General features: G+C 40.1%; 1 protein-coding gene and 1 long non-coding RNA gene across 15 annotated transcripts in view; one reads left to right on the forward strand and one right to left on the reverse strand.

Annotated features, from left to right (window-relative positions):
- Positions 1-11,833, forward strand: part of LOC132577056 (uncharacterized) — an 83,836-nt gene that overhangs the window by 60,602 nt on the left and 11,401 nt on the right. The window lies entirely within an intron of this gene.
- Positions 1-11,833, reverse strand: part of TENM3 (teneurin transmembrane protein 3) — a 721,265-nt gene that overhangs the window by 6,075 nt on the left and 703,357 nt on the right. For all 14 annotated transcript variants that reach the window (XM_060246485.1, XM_060246482.1, XM_060246496.1 and 11 more), the window contains 2 exons: positions 4,221-4,517; positions 362-1,973 (listed from right to left, as the gene is read on the reverse strand). In XM_060246485.1, coding sequence (XP_060102468.1) covers positions 362-1,973; positions 4,221-4,517 — 1,909 coding nt within the window. The remainder of the gene's footprint in view (positions 1-361; positions 1,974-4,220; positions 4,518-11,833) is intronic.

Consider the following 11,833-nt stretch of genomic DNA (forward strand, 5'->3'; position numbering starts at 1 on the left):
TTCTCCACTTCACTTAAAATGAAAGGTACTAGAACATGCATGACAAAATGTTTGGCCAGCAATATTCTGAACTATTTGTTTTCCTGGTCCTGGTTTTTCACCATATTCAGCATATATACTGTGCTTCCAAGGTGATATGTACAATGCCAAGTTCCTCCTAGCTATGGCCCCTGTTCCACATAGCTTTTGTACATGCAGCATAGCCTTTGGGGGGGAGGGGGGGTTAAAGGAGAGCCCTCCTATCTTTTCTTAAAAAAGAAAGCTGGTTGGATCCAACCTATTATTAGCAGAAGGAATACCTAGGCTATTAAATTTATCTCATGTTAAAACAGAACAACCCCCCCCCCCCCCTTTCATTTACCTGTGATATAATCTTTCACATCATGTATTTTGCTGGCTGGATTGTTATTTCTAAACATGTACAGATTAAAAGGAGCTGGATCCTTCCCTATTTTTTTCCAGAGTTCAATGTCAGGTGTGGTCCAGCGGCCTGCCAGTATGTCATAATCTCTTTGGCCAAAATGAATTAGTTTGGTGAGAGGGTCATAAAGGCCTCCATGGAATCCTATTACCAACTGGAAGTCAAGGTTGGAGTCAAAATAGATCTCACCATAAGCAGTGTACTGGACCTGCTTAAGCATTAGACCATTGCTACTAAAAACGGCCAATGGTGTGCCAGTGTTGTCTGATGCAATGTAGAACTCGTCCCCACTGCTAATTTCCATGGCAAAAAGGTGTCCTTGCAAATCATAGTAGAGAGAGGTGATTTCAGAACTTGAATGATTGTATACGTGAGTTATCCTTGTTGGATAGGTGAGATCTGCATAAAAAAACTGAAGGTGCTGTCCCAGACTGGTTTTGCTTGAAACCCGTCTCCCAAGTCCATCATAACGATATATTACTGTCCACCCACTTCCTTTGCTGTAAACTCTGGTTAGAAGGCCCTTTGAGCTGTATTCAAAGATCTCAGTACCCCTCTGTCGCAGGAATCCATCTTCATCTAGCCGGTATTGAACATCACCTAGTCGAGTGATTCTGTCTCTCAGATCATACCTTAGTGGTGTCAGACGAGCACTATTACTTGGGTTGAGCAAGTGGAGGTTACCATTTAAATCATAGTTGTATCGCCACATTATTTTCTCATTGAGATAAACTGTCTGTAGCTGACCATCAACGTCATATTCATAAGCATACTTGGTTGTGTTAGCAAATGGCCCTATTTTGATTTCTCTTTTTGTTACCCGTCCCATATTATCATACTGAATTGTAATCCAGTACATAAGTGACCTGAATATTTCATACTGGATTTCCTTTATGCGCCCGTGGGCATCAAAATGTTTTGTGTAAGTCATTACAGCCGTTGATATTATCTGGTTAATATCATAATATATAACCCCAAATTTTCCAAACTGCTCAACTTTTCCGGAAATGTCATCAAACTGGTAAAGATCAATAGGCAATGGAGTTTCATTGATAACGCCTTGCATGCTAGTCACTCTGAAGCTATTGTCATAGCTGTAGTCAAATCGGGCGTTTACCATTCCGTCTTCGCTAAAGCGGAAAATCTGCCTGTCAATCAATGGGCCAATTTGTCTGTATCTAATGGTGCAGATAAAACCATCACTCTGGAGGTTTACTGTTTTCAGAACCCCTGCTGTCTCATCATATGTAAAACTGACTCTTGTACTATCATACAGAATTTCTGAGAGCCTGGTCTGCCTTCGGTATTTGAACAGGACTCTTCGGCTTGTGCCCAAGAAAGCAGTTTGTAGTAGCTGCCCTTCCTCATTGTAGTCCATGATGACAGAGGCATTGCTTTCAGGGGGATTGTAGATGTTCCGATAATAGCCAATGGAACGGATAGTCTGCATGGTATGGCGAGCAACACTGGGCATGGTAATAGCAGAAAGCCTGTCCAGTAAGTCATATTCAAAGATATACTGACGTTGGCTGTGCAGCAAAAGGACCATAGACTGAAAAGGAAAAAAAAAATGATTTTTTTTATTTAACCAAGTGCCAAATACACTATACAAGTCTATTTGAGTAAGCTATAATCTTTTAAATTCAGTTATCCTTGACTTTACATATTGGTAATTATTTTCTGCCTAATTCATTTGGATACTTAATGGTGAGAGGTTCTGTAATTAGCAGCTCCATATTCACAATTTGCTACTTGTTGTGACTGAGTCATTCTTCTATCAAGTACTCACAGCCAAACAGCAGATTGTCAATGGATTTGGATAAGTCATGTTTAATACCGGCAAAAGTGAATCTGTCTTAAAGCCAATAACTCAAGAGGGAAACAACATATGGAAAAGACAATTTCACTCCTGTAATTAGTGATAATTTACTAGCCTGAAGATCCCTGAACCTCCACTTTTACATCTATTCATCAGATGGGCAAAGAAATTGGTTTGTTATTTACATCAAATTTAGCAATCAGCCACCAAATGACTTCAGTGCATCACTGGCCTTGTTACGTTACATTATTCACATGATGATGTTTGAAGCTGTCAGTATTGGACATCACAGGTCACTGGCTGTTATCACCGGAGGCAAATTCCCCCCAGAGGAAGCCATGCTAAAATATGCTAAAAGGCAATGAGAAGTGATGTTTCATCACCTCTGTTGATTCAGGGATCTTTTCTTCTGAGTGAGTACCAAGACAATGAGTATATCTAGATTTTATATTAGGGACTGTGTAGATTGTTGCTCAAGATAGTTAGCTTGAAGCATACAATTCCTGACACACAATTCCTGACACAAAATCTATGGAAAATCCAAGGAAGACAGAGATAGGGGAAACTTGATGCTTAAAATGAGAATGAACTCTGATCTATTCTCCATCCCTGGAGCTAGCAGTGTTCTAAGCTGTATTGCAGGATACAGTCTCTGGACAATCAGACATAAAAAGAAATGTAGATGAGCTGTTATTTACCAACATTAACTGTAAGAAAAGGAAGCCTATTTAATAAATGGATTTGGGAATTTTCAGTAAGTTTTGGAATTTAATATCATAACAGGGATTCTAATATTTACAGCAATGGGATTGTCCAGGCTAATTCTGGATTACTTTGTTTATTGGTACAGTACTTAGTTGAAAGCAAAAAACGCTATTAGATGGAACATACAAATGTCCCAATTTTAAAACTTGTAACATATTCCTATTATGATGTGGCAGCAATACGTAAGAGTGTGAGTGCTCAGCACCAATCGTGGCATGAGGGAGCTATTCCTCTCCTTTTACCACAGAAAACTGGACTATGTGTCAAGGCAGCAGAAGCAGGGCAGTGGATTGTGTTGGAATATACAAGATCAAGTGTACAAAAAAGACGTTTCTGCAAGGAATAGAAAATCCTGCTAAATGCTGTTTCCTTGTTCCCCCTGGAATACTTGGAGGCTTACTTCCTGCTTCTTCGCTTTGTGTCAGCCGCATAGCTAGAAATGCGAATCTCTCTCTCATCTCGTAATGTAACTTCCTAAATCAATACTTCATTCTCTTAACTTGCCACACTTTCTAGTATGGTTCTTTATAACTCTATCAGAAGATTTTAGAGCAAGTGCAGAACACCTGGATACCTTTGCTCAACTTGCTGCGCACTGATAGGTGCTGAGTAAGGATGGGCCATTTAAAAACGGCTTGCAGCCATTTAAACCTAACAGGTCAGCTGTGGACCCATGCTGCTCAGCCTTTACATTTAAATGGCCTGAACAGCCCAACTGAACCAAAGTCTGGTTCAGAAAAGGAGTCTTCTCCAAACATTAGTTCAGGGGCTCTGAACCAGCCCAAGTTCATGCCGAATTTTGGCTCATGAGCCAGTTTGTGCCCCACCCTAGTGCTGAGTTCATAGGGGGAAAGCGGTTCAACTGTCAGGGACATTTAGCATGATCTTAAGTTAAACATGCCCAAATCTCTCTGAGGTCACTGAGATGTAAACATTTGTGGCCTTTATTTCCCTTTGTTTTCAATGACATTTTCAGCTTTTTATACATTAAAGTTGCTGGTAGCAAACCAGTACATGTAAGTTAATGGAATTTGCATTCTTGGATCTAGAATTACAAAGCTCTATGCATTTTCTATAGATATTGATCCTTGCTGTTTCATAGGCAAACAGTGCTAATCTCATGCAGCATGGTCTGGGTCTGCTACCATTTTGTGCATGTTTAATTCATAATTTAATCACAGTATGCAAAGATGTATTCCTAAAACAGAACTTTACCTTTTCAAGATACGTGTAACTCCATGTTTTGCCATCAGCAAAAACTCTAGAAACAATCCTACCCTGGCCATCATAGTCCACTTTCTCACTTGTGGTCCCACGCTGGATACTTCCAATTTGACCTGTAGATGAATAGGTAACGTTGACAGCCATCAGCTTGCTGCTCGGTAGCCAGAGAGTTGGATGTCCTGATGAGTCATAAGCAATCCTTAACAGAAATTTACGGTGGTCATCATAGATCTTTTCTGTCTTTGTCATCCGATCAAAGTCAACTGAAAGGAGGTTCCTGCCATTAACCTTTTATAAAACAAACAAAGCAACAAAATAAATCATGTTGTTGGAACACCAGCACCTATTACTTCCTCATAGCACCAGCTAGTGTTTGAACATCATTGTTTAAACACCATTTAAAATGATTGATTTCCTTTGTCAGTAAATTAATTTAGCAACTTCTTGGTACAAGTCCGAGACATTAGATTAACTGCTGTTTTAAAAGGTTTCATTAAATAATGATGTCTTGGCATTTACTCAAAACCTTTTCCATTAATTCCCAAGGAATTTAGTTAAATGTTAATATAATATAAAAATATATACATTGATAAGTTTCATAATAATAACCAGCAAGATTTATGGATACTATGGAGGGACAGGAACACTATCCATGTATGGCCAAATGTAGGGGAAAAATAGAAGGCTGGTAAGTTCACTGATGAAACTGCATTTGAAATTAATTATTAGGACTACACAGATTCATTTCACACAGCAAATTTGGCTTATTTTAATTAAACCTTTTTGCAGTATTAAATTGATTATTTACATAAATGATGGATTTATAAGGCATTCCATATTTTACAGCATAGTGCATAGCACTACATTCCTATCTTATGAGGAATAGTCTGGTGAAATTATTTCTAGTTCCTGTTAGACATGCGACTACGTTGCTTGTTACCAGAGACAAACTTCCATCATCTTTTTCCTTGAGAGAACTGATTGTTCTAACAGTGTCATGGACAGGCTAGTTGGTAATCTTCAAAAATGATCCAACTTCTCTTAGTGATCAGCAGCATGGCATTGACCTAGCCAAGTGTGGTAGTGCTTAGAGCACGGTTTCGAACTCATTTGTTATGAGGGCCGATTTGACATAAATGAGAACTTGTTGGGCCAGATCACGTGTATCATAAAAAGTAATGCCAGGTAGCAGAGATATAAACTTTATAGAGGACACAGACAAACACAATTAAAGATCTTTTTAAAAAAAATTAAAACATTAACACTCTTCAATATTTTATTTAATAGTCTCTGATAACTGACACCTCTTTATCTGAACTACTGCATCAAAATCTGGAGATGTCTGTGCTGTAGCAATCTTGTGTATGCTATTGAGGTGTCTATCTGTAAGTTACAAACCTACTTCTGATTTATTGACATTCATTACAGAAATCTCATAGTCAGTGCTTTGAGCTTAAGACCCATAGAAAACATTAAATGGCTTTGAGCCTAAGACCCATAGAAAACATTAAATGGCTGAGCATTGCCAGTTTTTGTACATAAGTTGATTCACGTGCTAGTCAAGAACATGTGAAGGCACCATGATACAGACTGTCTACAAAACTATAGTCTTCCTCAGATAAGTAACTACAACTCCTATGAGGCAATGCAAGGATACAGAGGACAATGTATGGTTGTCATGATTAGCCAACTTATATGGGAAGCCTAGTTTAAAAACACTCAATCTACAAAGGAAATATGCTGAGTGAACTTGGTCTGGACACACACTCTCAGCCTAATCCACTTCAGTGGCTTGCTGTTATTCCTCATCTAAATAGTTTACATTGAGAAAGACTGGATCATGAAGGCATGAATACAATGAAAAGGGGGAGGCAAACTCAGCTGCACCCAGGAAAGCCCTGGCATAATGAGCCAGCTCTCTCTCTCTCGCAAGGCAAAAAGCTCATACCTTGAATAAAATTTCTTTGGTCTTAAAGGTGCTTCCTTTGTATTTCTCCCATTGAAGAAACTGGACAAAGTAAGCTCTCACTCTTTTCCTCCCTTCCCAGGAGATGAGAAGGGGGTGGAGCCTCAGCCAATAGAAGGAAGTGAGCTCAGTAGCTCTGCTGTGTGACTGAGAGAGTCTGGCAAAACAAGCTCTCCCTCCTCCCCCCAACAGAGAAGACTCAGCCAATGGAGAAAATAGAGGCTTTGCTCTGTAGCTCCTGTGCGATTGAGCAAGTCTGGCAAAGCAAGCTGTGACACAGAAAGAAGCAAGAGTGAGGGAGGAGGAAGCAGACAACAAGCAGTTGCTGGAGGGCCTGATAGAACCCCTCTGGGGGCCTGAACTGGCCTGCAGGATGCACACTTGATACGCCTGGTTTAGAGTGATTGACTAGGATTCAGGGGACCCTGGTTCGAATCCCAGCTCTGTCATGTAAGCTTGCTGTTGTGATCTTGGGCCAGCCACCCAGTCTCAGCCTAACCTACCTCACAGGATTGTTGTGAGGGTAAAATGAAGGAAAGAATAATTTATCTATTTTATATATACCCCATCCTTAGCAGTGTTGCTACACATATTGTTAGCCTCTAATGATCAGATACTGGATCAAGCCAGCAATTAATCTGTGCAGCAGTTAGGGTTGTCAGCTCCAGGTTGGGAAATTCCTGGAGATTTGGGAGTGGAGTCTCAGCTGTTCGTTGAGCATGCAAGTTTGGTTAAGGGAAAAATTTAGTTCATATGCACTGGGAACCTTTGATTGTGTTTCTTTATCTGGTAATCCTTAACCTGTAAAAGTGGTTATTTTTGTCCCCTTTGACTTTTTCAATATTGAATGTAACCATTTAACAAAACCTTTAAAAACTTTGCTGTTGTTCTTTGTATGTTTCAGACTTGGTCACTTATCCAAGCCTCCTGTAATAAAAGGGGCTCTGCTAAGGGAATTCAAGCGAGAATTCCTGGGCCGCTCTTTATTAAAGGTTAAATTCCAGGACTGTGGCAGCAGTATACCAACTCCCCCAGGGGGTTAAGCAGGGAGAGTGGAAAGGAAACAGAAAGGGGGTGCGGGTGGGTAGAGTGTTCTGCAGCCCAGCAAAGGAGTGCTGTTATGGATCCCTCTCATTCCAGGGCCCCCACTTCCAGAACACATATACAACCACGGCTGGCAAGGATAAGCTTCAGGTTATTATATTATTAATATAATATAATATAATATAATATTATATTATATTATAGACATATTGGGAACATTTATATCAACTCTTTTTTTTTTAGGGGGAGTAAGTGACTTTCTGTAACTTGGTATTTATGTATGAAATATAACGCAAAAACAAGAGTTTTGTTTTCAGTTCCACAGTCCACCCTCTCTCCCCCATTTTTGTGCTAATATTTTTTTCTGTAGAAAACCTAAACAGGTAAAACATTCAGGATTGTCCTTTAACAGTTATAATAAACCAGCAAATACATAAAGAAAAATGTAGGCTCTGGAAATGTTTCAAACCAGTTTTTCCATATAGATGGAATACTTCCATCTGCTCTTCTTCCACAATTTGATTTATTAAATTAGAAGAAGATGATGATAATATTGGATTTATACCCTGCCTTCCACTCTGAATCTCAGAGTGGCTTACAAACTCCTTTACCTTCCTCCCCTATAACAGAAACCCTGTGAGGTAGGTGGGGCTGAGAGGACTCTAACAGAAGCTGCCCTTTCAAGGACAAACTCTCTATGGCTGACCCAAGGCCATTCCAGCAGCTGCAAGTGGAGGAGTGAGGAATCAAGCCCATTTCTCCCAGATAAGAGTCAATGCACTTAACCACTACACCAAACTGACTCTCCTTGGTGCTATATTATCTTTGCTGTTGATGTTGTGGTTTAAACAGGAAGAACGGGAGACAACATGTCTTTCCTTGCTCCTCTGGAAACTTTTGATCATTTCTGAGTACAGTGAACTTTTCTGAGTATAGCTTCTGCCCTGGGTTACATACTCATGTGCAAATCCAAATGCTGCTTGAAACAGCAGGGAAGAGCCTTCTCCAACCTCCAAATGAAGGTCTGCAGTATGTCATATTTGCTCATGAGTAGGACTTGTGCCTAGAGGGAATTCTCAGTCTGCCACTTGAGATGGACCCTTCCCAAGCCAGCTGAGTGACATCTGCAACAAACTGATTACCTGGGAAGATCTCTGAAGTAGCTGCCTGTGGACGAACTTATTAATAAGTACTTTTGAATACATGTGTGTAGATCCATGGTCAAGGAACCCTTTCCAACTGGTAGGTCAAATGGTCCTGCAGTGTTCATTCTGACACTGTGGGACTTCAGGGGAAGCAGTGTTTCTGTATTTCCTTCCACTTTTCAGCATCTGCCTTTCATTTGCATCTATAGCTCATAGCATCTTTTCCCAAGACCATTTTCAATATTAGTACTGCTACTCTGGTCTCATAATTATTAAAATGGATTAAATCACTACTCCACATTTAGAGTGTGAAACTGTACAGCAAGCTTCAGCTGCACTGATGGTGTGAACTATATCAATGGGGCAGGATACAATGACTGCTTTTTACTAAGTGAGTAGTTTTTCTCTGGAGGGATTCTCCTTCATCAGAGCCAGACTCCTGTCATCTGATTAAGACACTTCACTTAATCAGAAGGAAGTTGATGGATCCAACCTGCTGTGTTCATTTGTGTCAGGTGATCTTACTAAGGCCAAGTGGACATCACAGAGAGAACAGGCAGTCATAATATTATTTTCTTTACTGCAAGGAGTGATCTTGAAGGCTATTATTGCTGTATCCTGTAATTTTTCTTTATGCATTTCCTCACTTAGATATTTTACCTCCCTTTGCTCTCTGCTTTGATGTCTGTATCTCCTTTTCCACAAATTCCATAAAGATGGAGCAACTTATGGAGTAAAGAGACAGGAAGATATTCCTCTTTTGAGAACTGGATTGGTGCTGTTTCTGTTTTGTCAATTTTGGAATTATCGGAAGACTTTACTATCTTTAAGCCGGGTGATTTACGCTGTTAGATAGCGCTTGGCAGCATTTGCAAAGACTGCTTGGCAGAAAGATTCCATAAATAAAATAGTATATCCAATTGAGTAGTGTTGGGCAATCATCAAAGGACTGAACATTCTCTGGCTACTGAAGCTACTTTTAACAAGACAGCAGAAATGCATCGTCTCTGAGAAGGGGGTAAGGTGCAGAATGATGGACTTCCCTCCTGTTGTTTGAGAGCCAAGAGGTAGTTTCATTCCCACACTCTACTCTTTCTCTCATTCATTTCAGTCTTGGATTATTCTTTGGTCCAAGCTCTGTTCAGTTTGCTTGAGGACAGAGGAGTACAGTGGAATAAAACAGAGTTCTGCTATTATTACAAAAAGCATTGTGTTTGCTGCCTTAAGGAACTGCTTTGCAAGTCCATGAGACCTATGGTTCAGTCTTAAGGAGCATTACATCATTCTAAGCCCATTGAAGTTAATGGGTTGGGAAGGCTTTAATTCTCTTTAGGATTGCTCTGCTAGAAGTGTAGGCCTCTTTCTGCTGTGGTCAGTGTGATCACATAATATTTGTTAGAGAAAGGAGCACCAGGGTGATCTCCTATAGCTAGTGTGATTCATCTCAAGGCAAAGCTAAATGCGTGAGCTAAAGTCATTTCTTAGCAAAGATTTGGTCACGGTGATTCATGCTCTCATTACACCCATGTTAAACTGTGGAAATGCATTTTAGGTGGAGCTCTGCCTTTGAAAACAGCAAAAACTGTATGACTGCAAAATACAGCAGCTGGATACAGGAAAAATATCAGCCCTGTGCTGAAAGGACTGCGCTATGGCTGCCATTTTTCTTTCCTGGTCCCAATTCACTGTGCTGGTTTTTAACTTTGTCCTAAACAGCCTAGGCCAGAATACTTGAAGGACTGGCTCCTTTCATACTGTCCAAATTGCCAGTTAAGATCCTCTTACCTGCTCTCTGTGCCCTCGCCTGCAGAGTAAAGCAGGTAGCATCTGCAGGTAGCAATCAGACACAGGGCTTTGCCAGGTGCGGGTCTCAATCTCTGGAATGCCCCCTCCTTTGAAGGTTGCCTAGCACGTACCTAGCTGTCTTTTAAGTGCCAGCCAAGCCAACAGGCTTCCTTTTACTCAGGCTTTTAAATGAAGGGTTCCATCTTTTCTAGCAGTTTTTATGTTCTACTTCTAGCCTGAATGCTGGTTGATCGATAGGCTGCATAACATTTTTAGGCTGTTTTTATGCCCCTGGCAGGCTCTTGTTTTTCTGGCTTTTAAGATATTGATCATTTCATGGTGGTCATTTTTATGATTTTACTGTATTGGGTTTATTTCGTGAGCTGCCTGGAGTAGGTATCTGGAGCTGTGGTATATACATTTTCTAACCAGGCAGAGATATAATAGATAGCCTTATCCAATGACAGATCCTTTGAGCTCACAGGAGAATAATTTATTTTTAATTTATTTCTGGCAGCTTTCTCATGGTACCTGGGCACACAGTTTGAAAAATTACTGCTTAGTTATCTATGGGCCACAAGAAATTGGTTTGGCAACATATATAGGGCTCAGAGCAGAGTACAACATATGATAAAACAATAAAATACAATAAAAACATCCTATACTGTTACACAGTATACTAAATACTAAACACAGTATACTAAATACTGTGTCTGTATTTTATTTCTTTGTTTTATTGTGGACTTTTGCTGTTATGTTGCTATTATATAAAATTTAGGCCTGCAGAGTAAAGAGGGGAGCTTGGATGAGTGAGTGAAGTGTGTTAAGATTGGATGATAGCTGTACCCTATGAGCAATATTCCCTCTAAGCTGTGGAGTCTTGTGATCAAAAATTCTACTTTATGAATTACGGGCATTAAAGTTGTGAGCTACCACAGAAATTAGTTTGCTCTGGGGCCATCCTTACTGAGCTAAGACAAAAATGTGTGAGCCAGAGGTGAAAAAACTGAGCTAGCTCACACTAACTCAAACTTATAAGGAACACTGTCTAGGAGGCGGAGTTGAGTGTTTTGTTAAGAGAGAGACATTGTGTGCGAGTTAGTGTGGAAGAATGCGTGCATGTGGAGGAAAGAGCTTTAATGAGGTGCTATAGAGTGCCGTGAGAGAAAGCTGTGTTCTGTGTGGAAGATATTCGTTTGGGTGGCCAGGTGGGAAGTTAAGCTGTGCGGAAGTTACTGGCCTAAGTGGCAAATGAGAAAATAAGCCTGTGTAGTTAGATATGTGTAAGCACCTTTCATGAACCTATCTGAAACCATTAAGCTTATTAACCATACTGAAATTGTTATATAACTTATAAATAACCTCTGTTCACATTTAAGGTAAGCCAAAACCACCCTGTTCTTTGGGTCCAACTAAGAATTCTAAAGTGAGAGCCTTTTGTGGCAGAGAAAATAGGGAACGCAAAGAGGCAGCATAATACACATAACCTCAGAACGCTATAGAGAGGTGCCTTTACAGAAGTTACACAAAAAAGGGTCACAGAGAAAGAGTAAGAACTTTACATCCTGTATTTGTTAGATATCAGAATTTATTCATTAATGGGATGGGGGGACCATATCTTTTGTAAGGTTATTGGTAAGGACTTGCACTACATTTGATTCTCC

This window comes from Heteronotia binoei, chromosome 9 (genome assembly GCF_032191835.1).
Source record: "Heteronotia binoei isolate CCM8104 ecotype False Entrance Well chromosome 9, APGP_CSIRO_Hbin_v1, whole genome shotgun sequence".
Taxonomy (NCBI): Eukaryota; Metazoa; Chordata; class Lepidosauria; order Squamata; family Gekkonidae; genus Heteronotia; species Heteronotia binoei.